The sequence below is a fragment of the Bolinopsis microptera genome, chromosome 10 (genome assembly GCF_026151205.1).
Source record: "Bolinopsis microptera isolate Bmic1 chromosome 10, MBARI_Bmic_1.0, whole genome shotgun sequence".
NCBI lineage: Eukaryota > Metazoa > Ctenophora > Tentaculata > Lobata > Bolinopsidae > Bolinopsis > Bolinopsis microptera.
Window position 1 is genome coordinate 11,182,952 of NC_087081.1, and position 18,735 is coordinate 11,201,686.

Genomic DNA, 18,735 nt, shown 5'->3' on the forward strand with positions numbered 1-18,735 from the left:
TACAAGTCACGTTGAATTTGACTTTGTGCGACACGATTTGCCTCGTACGGGCTCTAACAGTCCACTAGAACATTATCATTAATAACTCTAAATAACCATATAGACTCTAGTTCAACTCATATTTGACCTTAGTTTAACGTAAGTTGAACCTAACTTCTTGACTGCATTACTACATTCTAAATTAATCTGAAATTACTGCTTCCAGGTCTTGAACATGCAAGCTGCAAAATTAATGCATTAAATTATTAGGCCGACACTCCTAATTCCTATTGGCACGTATCAGGCATTGGGCTTATTATTTTATTAGGAGACATGAATTAGCAATTCTTGATGGCCACCTTGTCCAATCTATATATTGGCTTATCTGGTTATTCATAACACTACGCTTTACAGGCGCACAAGCCCTATTAAATAGTTAAATGCCGTTGCATACAAGCTTGCCGCCCTACACCCTTGTATATAGGATAATATTTAACGGCTTTATGTTTTAATGGTTCTGTAACCTTTTTTCTCGTGGGTTTAAATTCTATTATGCTATTGTTTTTCGGAGTCGATACTTGCGACTTTCTGTAGAAGAGATATTAGCAAGAAGACCAGAAACAGCAGCAGACCGGTGTGAATACATCATGAATACGTTCGTGCGCCTCAGCATTGTCAACAAAAAAGACATCGAGTTTGTGACGAGAACCCATGATGGTAAAAACAAAAGCATAAACAGACGGGTAAAGAACGTTGAAGAGGCTCTGGAGGATGGAACATTTTGCTCAGAACTTAAAAACACTCGGTCAGGACACAAGTGCACTCGGTCAGGACACAAGTGCACTCGGTCAGGACAAAAGTACACTCGGTCAGGACACAATAACAAACCGGATCCTCACCTCCAATGTGAAAGTCCAGAGAGCTCACTGAGTAGTTTAAACTCTGATAACACTGACTGGTGGTCTAGCTTTCTCCAATACCCGACCATGGTAAAGTAGATCCTTATCTGTCTCCTGTCATCAAAATAACTTGCTAATTAAGTTAATATGTGTTTTAAATTGCTATTATTAATAAGCTCTGCAATATGTACCCAAACAGCTAACATGGTTAGTTGGATGTCCTCCAAAGTCTTCAAGAAAAATTGTATTATGGTGCGAGCTCATGGCTTGTAAGAAAGAGGTCTTAATGGCATGAGACTGATACTATAGCTGTAAATGTTGCGTTGTTCAATATTATTATTCTGTAAAGCAGCCATTTGAATCGGTAATTTGTTTACCAGGACTAATTAAAGTCTTGCAAAAATAATACATGCACGATATTAAAAGAACGAGCGATTAATTTCTTCCCGTTGCAGCCAATTACTCGCCGAACTAACCCATTCTGTTCTGCTGCACTGACGACAACTTTATTCACTATTTAAGTACGTTCAGTACTTAAGTTACTTTCGGGAGCATTGATCATGTATAAATTGCATAATTAATTGCAGTAAATGTTTAATTACCATAACATATATTAGCCTTCAAAGCAAAGTTGTGGGCAAAGCGAAACGTTTCAAACAAATTATGGACCAATTTGAAGGAGGAGAAATCTATTTCTGTATAACTTGTTGACCGTTTTTTCATCCGTAACGAAGTCCTATTCCGATTCGCTTGACCAAGGTTATACTTACTTTACTTAATGTTTGTACCAGAAAGAATGTTAACATTTTTATATTTTGAAGAGCGTTCAGTAGCTGCACTTTACAGGGCCTCCCAGAATTAGTACCAAAACTATTCATCAGAACTTTGTACCATACTTCCCGTAATATACCATTTGCTTCTTCATAATGTTCATTAAAATATCTTGGGACACCAGATCTGTGACCATCATAGATCTAGACGTGTCCCAAGTGTGACGTCCCTCGGTAAAATCAACTGTCTAAATGTACCTTATAACATGGACAATTATACTGCTATTGATAACGTGTAAAAGTGTCCTTGTTGCTATAGAGCAATTAAGGGGTTGAAGGTGGCAAAAGGTGGTTGATTGGTGTCAGGGTGTACCCATTCGTATCATATTAATTAATATTATCGTGCAAGGACCCACATGCGCTGGCTAACGATACAACTTGTTTGGAGATGCTGTGTTAAAGGGAATGTTACAACTAAATCTAAACTGTCAAGAAGCTTGTGCACCTGATCTAAAATAAATTACTGTAATAGTAAATCACATGGTTCGTCTAATATAAACACTAAAGTTTTTTATTATATTTTTATTATTTAGAAAACTAAAGTTTTTTTTCCGTTTCAGGTGGTGGTCATGGCTCCTATTTTCGGATTCTTCGGAAAAGTAGACACGAAGGTGTGGTACTCGCTCATCTTGCTGCTCCTTCTGGTCACGCACATTTGTGTTGGAGCTCATGTCTTCAAAATCTTGGAAACAGGTTTTTTATTGTGTTTATAAACACAATATAAATATGGTTGTCTGGTGTTTAATTCTGTTTTTTATTTCAAAAAGGGATTTTGAGTGAGACTATCTGAAATGAGATAAAGAATAAGATATTATATTTCAAGCTCTTATTTTTTGTCGCTCTTTATGTAAATTTTGATGATCCTAGTTTTCCTAGAAGTGGACGGCTAACTGGACGGTTAAACCTATAGTGTAAAGATCAACTAAAAATATTACATTTTCAGGAGAAAAAGCTCAGAACATAACGGAACTTAACGTCTACAATCGAGATTTTCTTACTCACTATCTAAGTTAGATATTGACGATATATTTTCAAGCATACGTTACCTTATCTTCTTCAAGCACTTTTCTGGGATGTTTAGATTAAACAATGCTGAGTATAAGTTTTATCTTAAAAGTGGTGTTATTAAACTTCAATTTATTATTTAATTTACCGCTTGGAAAAACTAATTTCATCCCATTATTGACCATCGTTTATGTTATATCGTGAAGGTTTATCTATTTTATTATTTTATATTATAATTTATCTAACAATTAATTTGTTCTTTCCACAGCTGTAGAAGGATCATTGAGACCGGACAATAAGACTTATGATAGACTTACATACGATCAGCTCCACGTTGTTATGAAGGATCTCTACTACATGAGGTAACAGTTTTCAGCCCGTTATTAAGGTTACTAATGTTACTAATAACTAAGGTTACTAAAGTTACTAAGGTTATTAAGGTTACTAAGGTTTTGGTTACTAAGGTTCTATTGGAGATTCAAGTGTTGTATTTTAGCATTTGGTTCCCCTGATTATCTTAAATATAATTAACTTATGATTCAAGGTGTTTTAAGACTGACAACATTGAAACAGACGCGAACATGTGGAATTTCTGGACGAGTTTTGATTTCGTTTCCACAATAGTTTCTACGATAGGTAAGTGAACCCTAAAAAACCATTGATGAGAAAATTATGAAGTTCACAATATTCAATCTTCGGATTATTAAATTAGAAGGTTTCTTATATTGAGTGCCCTTCAACAGTAATAGTTAATAGTTAATAGTACTATGTTTACAGTATGTACTGAGGGGGTAGCCTAGAGAGGTTTCTTGAACTTTTAACAGGTACCCCCCTCATTTAACCCTCAATCAAGTTTCCTATCATTCGGCTGAGTCGACCGAGGAGATCGCATAGATCCAATGGATCCTTAGCTACTCCCTAGACTAGGTGACACACTAATCTTAATGGTATAATACCTACATTTGTTTGAACACAATAACGAAAGATTAACCCTGGCAGGGTATGGTGGTATGGCACCAAGAACCGAGACAGGAAAACTTTTTGTTATCATCTATACAATCCCGGGCATGTTGTTAATGATGAGCTATCTTAACATTTTCTCTACATGCATTTTAATCGTTCTCAGACAAGTAAGTTCTCAACATGTTTTACTTTTTAGACATGCGCTTATTCTCAAATTAAACCTGTATTATATTCAACGTTCAGCTGTGATGAAATGCATGATAACGCGAGAATTTCAAGCTATGAAGGTATCGTTTCAGATAATAAAGACGATCCGGAAGCTATCTAATCTAAAGAGGATGCCAGATGTGGTGGAGCAGATGATAGTCTTATGGGTATCCCTCCTCTTCCTCTGCAGTTATCTTCTGGTCATGGCTACCCTAATGCACCTTCAAAATAAGGAAAACGACTCCTTTCCACAATCCCTATACTTTTATGTAATAACTATGACTACAGTCGGTGAGTTTGAAGATCTTTGATCATTGTGTGATTCTTGTTTCGTATGCTTGACAAATGAGAATATCACGATCATGCTAAGCTTAGCTCTTCAAAGGTGCTATGAGGGAAGCATATAAACTATTTTAGGCGGTACTTTGGATTAATTTCTTCGGCTTCACTCATTATAACATTATGGGTTAAATACAGGGTGGGCCTAATATGATAAACATAATTATAAAAATAATTAATTAATTAATTATAAATAAATAATAATGATACGATAAACATAATTGTAATGATGATTGAATAACCCGCCTGTAGGTTTCGGAGACATAACATTGATAGATCACTCTTATCTGGCGTTGATAAGAGTACTCTTCGTCTTCTGTGTCGGGTTGGTCCTTGTGTCCCTTGTCTTCAACGCTATCAGAGAGCTAGCTGCTGCCTATCAGAGACGACTTGTTGAGGTTTGTTTATCTACTACATGGTGACTAGTCAGCTAGGACTAGTTGCTAGGATAAAGGATCAGATTTCCCTGTACTTTCCCTGATTTTTTAAATACCTTAAAACTGCAAGATTATATTCATAACTATTGACGTTACGTCTTTGTATGTTTTTTACAATGGTTTGTCTTACCAAACGGTACTGAGCTATCATATCTAAATGTCACTTGTGAAACGCGGTGTGAGTTAGCCACAGTCGCTACTTCCCGCTTAACTAACTAATTATTCTGGCCGGCTTATAAAATAACCGGTCATGATGTTAAGTAGATTTTTAGGTTGACGGATAATAATTAAAAATATAACAACCTTAGGTGAGTCAAAGAATCGCAATGAAAACGTTAGCAGTTGCCAAACAGCACCGTTTAAAACACAGCAACGCTATCGACAGCGGTGAAGAAAAGCTGATGGGTGTGGATTGAGAGACTTAAACAGGGGAACTGATTTTTACGATTTAACACAACGTTTAGAGGGGGTTATTTTATGAGATAGTTGAAAAGATAGCCAATTACCATGCACAGCGGTATGTGACGTCACGTGATCTGTGACGTCACGTGATTCGAGCACTATAACTGAGATTACCACCATGCACAGCGGTATGTGATGTCACGTGATCTGTGACGTCACGTGATTCGAGCACTATAACTGAGATTACCACCATGCACAGCGGTATGTGATGAACTCTCACCAATAATAATGAAGGACTTTTTGAGTTTAACTTGGAGTGAATAACAGCATTTTACAAGAGTCACGATTCATGTTTCATACGCGGATGTTTAAGTCCGATTAATGATGTTATAATGACAATGTGTAAGGTTAATGATCTTGAAACTTTTTTCGAGGAAAGAATTTATGAACACCTAACCTGTTTATGAATGAAGAAATTTTGAGATGCAGATAATACACGTTTTCTTTACCCCATCAGCCACGAAAGATTTTAAAAAGGAGGTTTCTAAAGTTTTTCTGATAAAAAATTATACTTTTGGAATACTATTTTATATTGACTTTGGATGTGTTTGAACTTTATAACATCCTAACCAAGCAAGATAAATTTGTCTTATTTGTCATCTTCATGCTTGATAAATTTATAATATTTCGAGCACCGAAGTTTTCCCAATCTTAAAGCAAGATTGTAAAACGGAGAGAGGATTCGTCAGTCATCAATTTTAGCTTTTAGGGAAATGGGCCGGCTTCTATACATGTATATGCATTATGCATGAACATATTTGCCTACGACTTTGGCATGGAAATGTATTTCACTTTCAACGATTAGGTGGGGCAATCAGCACTAATTGACTCTCAATTATGATACTACCTCTTCTGTCTCCACTGCCCCCGATTATTTCCATTTATAAAATCGACAAAAACCCTGTTTTGATAGGACGACTGGAGTTGAAATTTACAATCGAAGTTGGCAGATTAAGTCTTGATGAATAATATACACAAAAAGTCTTCAATTGTATACACTGTACACTGTATACTGCACTGTCTGCATGTCTAGCATGATTGTTTTGCCGCATTTTAATAGTTTTATGTAAGTTTGTAAAGTGTGTAAAGAAGAGAGGGAGGATGGTTAGCAGCTCAGGTGAACAGAGTAATGATGAAACCGGGACCGCAGGTACCAGTTACCATTTTTAAATCTTAGCGAATAATGAATCTCACTTACATTACTCGGGAATATCATGACTGGGATAAAGTGGTGGGTTTTGGAAAATTCCGCCATATTTTTCCCGTTCATTAATTTTCCCAGTCATAAATTAACCCGCTATAATGTTCCCGAGTAAGGTAAACTAATAGTAATACACTTTGATGCTTGGTGGGTTTTGGAACATTCCGCCATATTTTTCCCGGTCATTAATTTTCCCAGTCATAAATTAACCTGCTATAATATTCCCGAGTAAGGTAGCCAAATATTTGTAACACTTACCATACTTACCAGACGAAATAAGGAAAATCATGCATCCATTTTGCAGACTTTAAATTTTCAGATGTAGATTGTAGGGCTTGCTCGGTAATATCAGGAATTATTGGGGAAAGTAGGAAAACACAATTTCATCATTTTATTAGTCATCACCAATTTAACAAAATGAGATGTTAGCATTTAAATTAGCAAAAAAAATACGACAAATTTGTGTTGATATCCCATGAGATAGATTAAAATAGGTAAAATCATACATCAATTTTGCAGTTATTGCAAGGGACCCCAACATGAGTGTCAGTACAATCTCGATGGGAGAAACAAAAATGCTGGAATGTCACTACAAGTTTGGAGTTTATGACGAACCATTACCTGAACCAGAGGAGCCTACTAGTACTGACATTGAACAAGATAGCTCGGTATTTGTTTTCTGCTTCGTCAAACCATTAAATTCACTGTAATGCAGTTTAACTTTAGTTAGGATTTTATTACTTTTTTATCCTGGAAATAGTACAAACCCTAGTGCAAGTGCTACTCATGTACATTGTACAATATCATGAGACTTTACAATTGGCCCTGATCCTCCAATATTCTTAATACTGTCAGGATCAATCATCTACCTCGACAGCAACAAGTTCTCGATATACCACCGATCAAAAGCGATCCAACTCTATTCAGTTTGGTTTTGGCAATCGGAAAAAGAAAAAGAAGGTAAGTTGCAAATAATTTCATCAATTCCCGTGTCGGGGCACGGGGGCAGGAGATGATTCTGCTAGCTTTTGGGCTATTGGTCAAAGTCTAATGGCGTGGGGTTGGGTGTTAAATAATTTCCGGATTATAAATGGAATTGAAGTACAAAATGGTATGCAATGTAAACAAATGATTTGGCGAGATATAATAATAATTACTTTTGTTAAATTTGACAAAAACATTAACTTAAAACAATTTTCAGAAACCAGAATTTGAACCAACGCCAATAGAAACAATCGATGAAACTGAAGAAAAACCTACTAGTACTAGTGAATTACAGTATGATTCCGATGGGAGTGGAAGTTATACAGTTGATTGTACTGGCACAACGGGTGTGCGAATAAATGTCGATACCAGCGAAATGAAACGAAAAATGGCAGAGAAACGAGACAACTTAAGAAAATCGTTGCCCTTTTCATCAATATCTAGCGAAAGTGATCAAAAGCCTCGCAGTTTCGAAGCAGGACTGAAATTAAGTGTTCGTCCCAAAACCGAGGAAGAATTACAAGATAAGGTCAGGGAAGATGAGCGTATGGAAGCAGTAAGAAATCAACAAAAGGATGAAATCTTCAGATTAAATGAAAAAACCACAGAATGGGTTCCACCAGAAACTACAAACATAAACGAAAATCGGAATAACAACGAAAATCAGACAACCCACGATACAGATTGTATGCAATCGTTTTGCCTTTACCTGAAAATCCAGCTGAGTCAATTTTCTCATTTTAGTGTTAGGACGGTGTCCCCTGAATTTGACCCGGAGGGCAATGAGGCAGACAGGCACGTGTCCGTGGAAGAGGAGATAGAGCAGCCAGAGTCTGACATCCCCCCTCCACCATCACCACCTCCAGTGAGACAGAGGTACAAACAGTCTACGAATTCTAAACAGAAAAAGCGCCGAGATTCGGGAGTAACTTTTGGGTTTGGCACAAAACGTTCAAAGAAAAAGTTGGGCGGATCTATTAGTCCTGTTGTTTCTGATGTCGAAGGAGAAATTCAAGCCAACTTGGAGACGGACGAAAAGATAGATGAAAAAAATAATGAAGAACAAAGTGACAGCAATGTTGATGCAGATACGACTTCAAGCATCAATTTCGTAGAAGAATTTTGGGAAACCACTAAGGAAGCATACGGTGTTCAGAAAGCTGGCGCCGAAATAGCCATTGATGCAACAAGAAAAGAAGTCATAGATGGTACATCTACTGTTGTCGATAAAACAATAGAAATAAAAGACAGAACTTTAGAAAGGACCAAAATAGCTGCTAATGAAGCGTATGAAAAAACAGTTGAGATTGGTGACGCTACATTACAGAAAACTAAGGAAGGTGCAACTGCCGTCGTTGATAAAACAGTGGAAAGTGCTAATGTGGTCGTTGATAAAACTGTGGAACTGGCGAATAAAACGGTCGAAGTTGTCGATGATGCTTCTAAAGATATCCCAGTTCATCCATTTGGAAGAGGACGAAATTCATCAGGGGACAAGGAAGTGAATTACCAGGAGAAAGAAGATACAAGTGTAGATAACAAAGAAGAGCTACCAGCTAATGAAAGTGAAATGATAAAAGAAGATAATGTAAAAGACCTGCCAGACAATGTACATGAACCAGCAAAACCGCAAAAAAAGAAAAGACGTAAAAGCAGTGCGTTAGCATTTGGATTTGGTAACAAAAATAAACGGAAGAACTCAACAAAAAAAATTGAGAAACAATTAAGCGAAGCATCTCGGACTTCTTCGAGAACATCTTTAAAAATAGACACAGTTCCAGAGATGGCGGTTGTAGAAGAAATAGATGAACCACTGTCAGAAAAATCAGAACTGTCTTCACACAAATCAGAAACGAAGAACGAAACTAAGCCCGATGGAAAAAGTGTTTCAAGTGTTGACAGTGTATCCTCTAAATCCAGTCATTTCATTGAATCCTTCATTGTTACGACGAAGGAGGCTTTTGGGACAACTAAATCTGGCGCTGAGAAAGTTATTGATAGATCCATTGAGATAAAAAATACCTTATTCGCGAGAGAAGAATCAGATAAGACACAAGAATCTCCGCATGAAAAAGGGGAAGTTTTCCAAGAATCTTCCGTAGTTGATGATGTCCCTGATGATGAAGACACTATTCCAACAGGCGATGCACATCTTCAACGATTGTGGAGAACGATAACCAGAAATAAGATATTAGAAAGTGAACAAGAATCAGATTCGGAGGAGTGGAGAGTTTTGAATGATTATGAAAACCTTCCGAGGGCTGATCACCAATATAATGGTCACAACAATGATGGATCACAATTTTATACAGTGCCAGAATCAGTAAGTATAAACTGGTAATTTTCAGAATTTCATATATCTTATTTTGTATCTTATATCCATCCAAAACGATATGTTTTGGTCAGGCCTCGAGGACTAAATATATGTAAAATCGCAGAGATATAACGAGATAATTGAACCCCCTCGATCACCGCCACCGGCCTCTTCTTCGACCTCTAGTTCATCAGATCCACAAGAACTTGACGATCACATCTACATGAACGTCAGGGAAGGCGAACAAGAGGTTAATTTTAATCCATGATTTATGAAAATATTTTTACTTTACTTTAATTTGTCTGCAATTTATTTTAGGGTCGGATGAAGAATAATCTCGGTGTTAAACGATTCTTTACAATCCATCAAACATTAAACCACTTAATTAGTGGCTTCTTGGTATTAAACTTTAATATGTTATAGTTTAGATCCAGTTGAAACAAGCACTTTTTCTCAGAGAAATCAGAGGTGGACATTTTGGAAGAAGGAACCGTTACAAGCAAACACAGTAAGAGAGAAACAATTTTCCATACGTGACAATTAGTTCGATTTACAATTTACATTGTTGCAATAACTCCTTTGATCAAATCGTCAGTTTCCCAATTCATGAATTCAATAAAATTAATTATTGTTTACCCATACAACCTATGATATCACTTTCAGAAGAGCCAACCGCAGAGTCCAACGAACAACAAAGGATGGGTTGACTACTGAAGAATAAGCATGTGAATCACCACTCCAAGCCCACAGACTCACAATGATCTATGTAGCCAGTTGGAAGGCTTGGTGCAGGTCACGTGATATCAACGAGAGAAAATTAGTGTCTACGTTTTACGAGGTCACTAAAGTTTATAACTATGATCAATTGATGATTCATTTACGATTAAGCTTAGCTTCCTGGTGTTGAATAATATTATTCTCTTCCTGGTGCTGAGTTCGCAATAATATTATTCTCTTGTGGAATCAAGAACAAATTTGTAATTTTCGCAGACTTTTGATTAATCTTTTAATTTTAAATCATATTATGACTGTACTATAGTGTACTATATATATAGTGTACAACTTCTTATAACTTTCAAACCTTGTATTTGTATATAAAATGATACTCCTAGATTATGAACCATTATTAATTAATATTACACAAATATTGTATCTACAAAATAACCCTCAACAAAGCAAACGAAAGATAACATCCCCTCTTCATCCCACGGCCGTGAGCTACCACTATCAGATCAACAGAGCAGACGTTTTATTTAAGTGCTATATCTAACCAGCTAACAGCCAAAACTCGATAGAAAATAAATTTCTAATTCGAAAAACTGAAATAAGGTGCTTTAACAATAATAAGGTGAATTTCATGTCTCAATAGTCAAAACTGCAAATGGTATTAACAAAAAATAATGTTTTCACGAATAACCGTGCACTCAGGACACAGCACAGCTCCCGTCATTGTCCTTGGGGACTATACCCGCCGTCCTCTTATCTACTACCTTCACCAAACTCTGAATACTCTCTGTTGCGTTAGTGTTGTCTTTGCAGGATACCTCCATTATCTGACAGTTCCCGTACTTATCAGATACCTCAACAGCTGAGGAGATAATGAAATATAGCAGATGAGGAGATAATGAAATATATTTATAGCAGCTGAGGAGATAATGAAATATAGCAGATGAGGAGATAATGAAATATATTTATTGCAGCTGAGGAGATAATGAAATATAGCAGATGAGGAGATAATGAAATATATTTATAGCAGCTGAGGAGATAATGAAATATATTTATAGCAGCTGAGGAGATAATGAAATATCAGCTGAGGAAATAATGAAATATAGCAGCTGAGGATATAGTGACATGTTTCTCACATTTATTTCTGACACTGCAGAAAAATAAAATATTTTTCACTATTGAAATACTATTGAAAACAGTTTATTGGAAATATCCGTCTAAAAATACTTTAAAATCTCCGGCGATGAGTTGTGACTTGCGGAGCTACTCAGTGTTCAGTAGGTTGTAATAAATGTAAACTTTTACCCAACAAGAATACAACAGTGGTACAGAATTGTGTGGGAACTTTACCTGAAGATCTTAGAACCTGACGGTCTGATTCTAGATCCAATTTGTTACCAATCAGAATAATTGGTGTCTTTTTGTCTTTTTTCGTCGTTACTATATCTTTGATGATCGTTTTTGCCTCTTCGAATGATGATTCATTTGTAATGTCGTAAATGACCACAAAACCTGTTGAAATTTCAAAATTTTCTGTTAAAAACGTGTGCGTCGTGAAACAAAATTCTGCGACAACAATTATAATACACATTACAAAACATAAGTTAGATGCAGGGAAATCAAATGAATGATATTGCATTAACAAAACATATGAAGTTTCTGACCTTGACCGAATAGAAACCTTGTGTCCTGGAAGTCGGGGGCCTCCTTATCTGTGTCTGTTACTCCCACAGTGTCTAACAAGTTCACAGTGTACTGAGTTAAATCGCTTTGAAGGGTACTTTTATGTGGATAATATTTAATCAACAAGTTCCAGAATAAGTTGACAGTTGCAGCGAGTTGTCTTTATTTCCGATCAGTTCAGTCAGTTTTTCTTGGAACTGTTGGAATAACTCTCGACCACAAGAATTATACCTCATTAAAATTGCCAATGAAATGTTAATACCTGAATTTGTGAGTGGTCTGTTATCTGTTCGACTATTTTCCGCCTGTATAAATCCTGCAAACGGGGCAGTGAGTATAGCACTGTATAAGAACTACATATTTATCTAACATAGCTTTCACAGCAGCTGTAACTTGTCTGTACTGGTCTGTACTGGTCTGTACTGGTCTGTACTGGTCTGTAACTTGTCTGTAACTTGTCTGTAACTTGTCTGAACTGGTCTGTACTGGTCTGTACTGGTCTGTAACTTGTCTGTACCTTGTATGTACTGGTTGTACTCTGTACTGGTCTGTAACTAGTCTTTACTGGTCTGTACTGGTCTGTACTGGTCTGTACTGATCTGTAACTTGTCTGTAACTTGTCTGTACTGGTATGTAACTTGTCTGTACTGGTCTGTACTGGTCTGTACTATGTACTGGTCTGTAACTTGTCTGTACTGGTCTGTACTTGCAGCTTCAGAGTTCGAGCAAAAAGGTGAAACTTTAAACCCTACCTTTCCTCTGAATAACAAAACCCAAATTAATACGTAGACTAAGTTGAGAACCTGTCTAGTAGGATCGTAGTTCTTGACGAAGATACCCTGAACAAGTCTGATAGTGTATGTGGACTTTCCCGCTCCACACGCCCCAACTACTTCCACGTTGTACTCCTTCATCTTATATCAATAACATTTGTACAGAATTGTCAGAAATTGTCATCAGAAACATCACAACAATGCGACTCATCAATTATGTTCTTATCCGGATATTACATACACACTTATCAAAATCAGGTTTGTTGTTGATATCGAGTGGATTCTTGACCAATGATCAAATTCTTGTTTAAATGATTGATCAGTTTATTGGGAAAATGAACTCCTCTCATTCTTGCATTGTCAAAGTGAAGAGTAAAAAAGACAAACTAAACGTACATATCACACTGCAAAATCAAGCAATAATTAAATTAAACAGCAGGAAAACAAAACGTTTTTCGGGAATTTGGTGTTTTATATCAAGTTTCTGATGATACCTGACGATGTAATGCACAGAACAGAAGTACTGTTGCGTTGGGTACAGTACAAATTTGTGTCCTGAGAATAGTAATTAGAATGTAATGACACGTGGTAGTAAAAATTGCACGTGCGACAACACCGTTGCCTGGGATAAATGTTAAAACTTTAACCACGTGGCATACCACGTGACTTGGCCAACTTCCTTGCCTTGTAGAAACATGGTTGCAGCTTCTAGCTTTAAGTTGCGGTGCTAAACTGCCAGATTTTCCTACATTGTATCATTTAGCTTGATACATGTAACATCTCATTATGCTAATTCAATTTTAACAAGAGGTTATTAATACTGATATAATTACAGATTAAAATCAATGTCTTAGTCACGATTCCCCACCTTAAACTTGCAGCGATCCCGTCATTACTTATTACAGCGAAGCGAGCTTTTAGTACGATCCAAATTAAACGAAGATTTGACTACTAGTTGCTGTTAGAAATTTTCCAGTCGATCAAACCCGACCCTGTTTACACGGTTCATAGCTGGGGACCAGGCGACAAAGGGGATTATCTAAATCAATAAAATAAAGCGTACTGCAAGTGTAACTTGATCACAAATTCCAGAGTTGTTTAAACAGAGGTTAAACAAGAATCAAGTTGAATTATTTAGTAGCATATAAAATAGCGCCTCTCCCTCTAAAATAAAATTCTCGCAGAATTCGAAAGGTCCGAGAATACCTTATTTGTGCCTCCGTTTTCTTATCTGCTCATTCAAATATTGAATAAATATGAGATTAGCTGACTGGGTCGACTAAAAGGTGAGTAGAAAGAGCTACCGTATTTAGTCAATTCAGTTTCCTCCGTAATTTATAGGATATCTTAGAACATTAACATAATATGTTCTAAGATAAAGGTTTGCTATGCTGGAGGTTACGAGAGGCGGAGACGGTTTAATTTTAAGTAACTATTGTACTTGTAGCATTTAAAACTTGTCTTTACTAAACATGGTATTGTTCAATCGTCTCCACGCAGATACTTTAATTATTTTGTTTTTCCCAAATATATTTTCATTCCCAATTTTCTCGATATTACTAGTGGTTTTAACAACACAAGGGATCAGTTATCGTTCATTCAGGCCATTCCTAATCATTATCAAATATCATTGAGTTCATTGGTTTTTTTAACCATCCATCATCACATAAGCTGATACATATAGAATTTGGACGAAAAATTAATGTAAATATATATACAATGTACTCACCGATAGTCTTGAGTCAACTGTTTTGTTCATCATAAAAAAGCAAATGTTGTCCGCAATTTTAATAGGAACACGCGCATTTAAAAGTACCAATTTAAAAGTACCGATTTAAAAGTACCGATTTAAAAGTACCGATTTAAAAGTACCGATTTAAAAGTACCGATTTAAAGGTCCGATTTAAAGGTGCCGATAAAAAATTGCGATATTTATTTAATCATACGATCAACTCATCAACTGTTAAAGAAGAAAAGAAGGATTCGTGGATTTACACGATGTGATTATCTGTTTTGTCGAAAATGAATATCATTGTCTACATCATTGACCTATTAAGTATTAACGAACACTATAAGAATGGTCACTAGACCACCAATACAATTATAATGCCCAGTTCTGCCGTTTTCTGACAAAAGTGCTTAAGTAACATTTTGGAAATTTCGGGTTTTTTGGTCTAACTTTTGTTTTTGGGTCAAGAACTATCCCTGAGGACCATTGGATACATTCACCGACCCCCCGAAACCCCCTTTTTGGAACCCCCTAAAATGCAAAAAATGGTCATTTTTCTGAGAAAAGTGCTTAAGTAACATTTTGGAAAACGGGTGCCGTTTATTTCAAAAATGGTGCCATTTCGGGAACTGAAAATGGTGGCATTGTTTTCTACGTCCAAAACTGGCCTAGTGACAGCAATTTGGTGATCGTGGGTCCTTTGGCCTGGGAGAAAACAATTTATGTCACTTAAGCACTTTTGTGAAAACGGGCTCGTTTTCTCACAAAAGTGCTTAAGTGCCATTATACGTTTAATTAAATGTTGATTCTGCCAACTGAAACTATATAATCGGTACTAACAAATCTAAATTTTCACGACGGATCGATTGGTGATGGTCATAAACTTCAGAAACGCCAGCTTCGCCGTCAAAATTGCCGATTTGTCAATGCAGAAAATTTCAAAATACCTTACAAGACATTTTTGTGGCGGACCAATTTGCGACGACCGAAATTTTGGCGGTCCGAAAATATGGCGAAATTGGACAAAAACCGTCACATTTCGGACGTCACAGAAAATAAGGGTATTTTTCATCATTTTGTTTTCTGACACAAAGGAAATTCAAAATTTTCTAAAAATCGGTAAAATCATGTTGAAACAAAATGAAACTTATAAATCGATTTCTTCATCTTCCTCTAAGGGGTCCGGCTCGACTCTTTCAGTTTCACTTATTGAGTTTGGTATTAAATTGTTTATCTTGACTTAGTAATAGTCTCTTATAAGACGTTTATGTTAGCACATATATGTAATTTATTGTAAATTTAAAACGTATTACTTGACATTAAATTCATCATGGAATATTGTGTTTATTTGTCCCACCATCATATCACTAACTTTTCAAGAACAAAATGAATCGATAAAGCCACAATTATTGGAATAAGCTAAAAATAATGCGACGGATTCTATTACGACGACCGAAATTTTGGCGGTCCGAAAATATGGCGAAATTTCGAGAAAACCGTCGCATTTCGTACGTTATAAAAAAGTCTTGTAAGGTATACGTCATAATTTGCTTTAACATTTTTTATTCTCTTATAAGTTGAGACTGGCGGGATTATCGACAGGCAAGGGAACATTACCAAAGAGATAGAAGCGATTTGCCTCACTGCTCCTTCTCTATTGATATGGAGAAAGTTCCTTTACTACTACACATGCCGGAGTACAAGGAGGCCATTTTTACAAGACGCCTTGTCACATTTGACGAGACCTTCGCGAGGCTGGGGTCAGACGGAGCTCCTTTAGCGATTCTTTGGAATGAGTTAATTTCAGGAAGGAAAGATGAGAATGTGTCCTCGACTTGGATAAGGGCAATAAAACATTTTGCCGCAGGCAAGATTGATGGTAGCAGGGAGATCATTTTTTGGGCAGACAATTGTTCTGCTCAAAACAAGTGTTGGACTTTATTTACTGCCCTATGTTCAATTTAAAACAGCCCAGATATTGACCTGGACAAGATAACGGTCAAGTATCTAGAGCCAGGGCACACCTTTATGAGTGCAGACTCATTCCACCATAAAGTGGAGTTGTGCATTAAAGTTAAACAATCAAGTCAACTTCATGATTATAAGGACTTTGTTCAGGCAGTTGAACAGGTGGGTACTGCGATAAGCATGAACTGCACAGACTTTGAATCTTGGCCAAGGTACTACGGAACAAGCAACCGTTTTAAAACTGAGAGACCTCTCTTAAAAGATGTTAAAGTTGTAAGTTTCCAGCGTGGGTCTGTAGAAATGGAATGGAAAACAAATCATGAGGAGGTTTCCTTTCATTTCACTCCATTTCTCAGACAAAAAGACGAGAGACTCATTTCCATCTAGGTTGCAAAATAGCTTTCGCCCAGGAAGAGCCCCGGGGGATAGCTACTCCCAAAAAACAAGACATTATACGTAAACTGTGCAGGCTTATGGCCCCGAGTAGTAGGGTATTATGGATGAACTTGCCTGATAGTACAGATATAACAGATCTTAATCGAGTGTTTGACTAAAAATCATCTATTTCTTGTATTATTTACCATTTATTTATGTACAGTATTACTTACAATTAAATGTTACATTTTTATACGCTTGTTTTTCTTTGCCTCGCGTTACGATATCAATAATTCGCAAACCATTGGTCTTTATGAAGAAAGCCTCATCTGAGTTCTTAATTTAATTTCTAAAGAAAGAAACTTATTTATTATTATCCCGTACTTTCACCAATCACCTCTTCGTTGAAATGCTGTTAGAATTCCGACTATTTTTTAATCCGCTGGGGAGAAGGGAGTGTTTTTGTGTTCTTAAACCACCACCAATCAATTTGTCGTAAAATTTTAGGTCAGAATGATCGCAGATAAAGTTCCTACTAATGTGGCTGTACTTAAGCACTTTTCTCAGAAAACGAAATTTTCAAATTTTCTGTTTCAGCGTGTCCCCTTTTTACAACCAATGTTTTATCACAACAGTTTAAGGCTAATTTTTTTCCCTACTCTTGCCGAAGGCAAAAAGATCGTAGGGAATAAGTAATCGGGTTTGGATATATGAGGTGGCCCGACGGTCCTACGTTGATGACAAAAGTCTGCTCCTTCGCAATATAGACCACTCCCCTATAATTATGTGTATAAAAGGAGTCTATTTTGTGCGCGCGACGCCGGTTATGAGTTAATTAATTACAGGCATAGCAACGAGTTTTTGGTGCTTGACGACTGTTACAAACGGATTATATATAATCATCAATATAAGTGTTATTTTGGTGAAACAAGCTTAATAAATTACCGAGTGATAAAATTCAGCAAGTCAAAACAAATAGAATTATGATATCAGCTGACTCGTGGCTGTGGGCTGATTATTTAACAGTTCATCGACACTGAATGGTAGAAAGCATTGGAATACATAGTTGAGAATAGAAGTTACTTTACAGTTACATTCAAGAAGCAACTGTAATACTGTAATATCAAGATTGCGGTATGCTTTTAAAGAATCCTATATCAAATAAAAGGCTTGATAAGTCGATGGTGCTGTGATGTGTCGAGTAAGCATAATATAACATATAAAAATGTATTAGTTTATGTTAGATACAAATAATAACTAAGACGAAACAGCATATTTTATTACAGTCAATAAGTTGGCATACGATGCAGTTATATGACGTGACATGATATGCATATCGTTATTGTTAACACGAAACAAAACCGCGCAAAGTATGAAATGATCTACAACCAAACCACATACAGATCACAAATAAACGGCGACACCTCAGATGCGCGCAGGATTTTTCAAGTTCTGTACGCCTAATATAATATAAACGATTATTACATCATACATTGTACATGCGCCAAACACCACTCTGGGATACAATAAAGTAGAACAATTAAATTGTATGCAGTAGGGAAATTTGATCGTGCGTGGTGTTACCGCGGCGAAATTCTTGTTTGTTTTACTTTCGATGACCAATGGTTTGAACGGGTCATTTTCATCAGAACATGGAGCTTTTTTCTGATGTGGCTGTACTTAAGCACTTTTCTCAGAAAACGAAATTTCAAATTTTCTATTTCAGCGTGTCCCCTATTTACAACCAATGTTTCATCGCAACAGTTTTAGGCTAATTTTTCGTTTTACTTTCGATGACCAATGGTTTGAACGGGTCATTTTCATCAGAACATGTAGTATTTGTCGATGTGACTGTACTTAA

The 18,735-nt window shown here is 36.5% G+C and overlaps 1 protein-coding gene across 5 annotated transcripts in view; it reads left to right on the forward strand.

Annotated features, from left to right (window-relative positions):
• LOC134822390 (potassium channel subfamily K member 16-like) overlaps positions 1 to 5,691 on the forward strand; it is a 66,038-nt gene extending 60,347 nt beyond the window's left edge. For 3 of the 5 annotated variants that reach the window (XM_063833422.1, XM_063833420.1, XM_063833418.1), the window contains 8 exons: positions 2,269 to 2,401; positions 2,652 to 2,717; positions 2,982 to 3,075; positions 3,258 to 3,349; positions 3,713 to 3,843; positions 3,964 to 4,174; positions 4,475 to 4,620; positions 4,968 to 5,691. In XM_063833422.1, the coding sequence (XP_063689492.1) occupies positions 2,269 to 2,401; positions 2,652 to 2,717; positions 2,982 to 3,075; positions 3,258 to 3,349; positions 3,713 to 3,843; positions 3,964 to 4,174; positions 4,475 to 4,620; positions 4,968 to 5,075 (981 nt within the window). In that variant the 3' untranslated portion in view covers positions 5,076 to 5,691. The remainder of the gene's footprint in view (positions 1 to 2,268; positions 2,402 to 2,651; positions 2,718 to 2,981; positions 3,076 to 3,257; positions 3,350 to 3,712; positions 3,844 to 3,963; positions 4,175 to 4,474; positions 4,621 to 4,967) is intronic. The other 2 variants (XM_063833421.1, XM_063833419.1) reach the window with 1 other exon arrangement.
• The last annotated feature ends 13,044 nt before the right edge of the window (positions 5,692 to 18,735 follow it).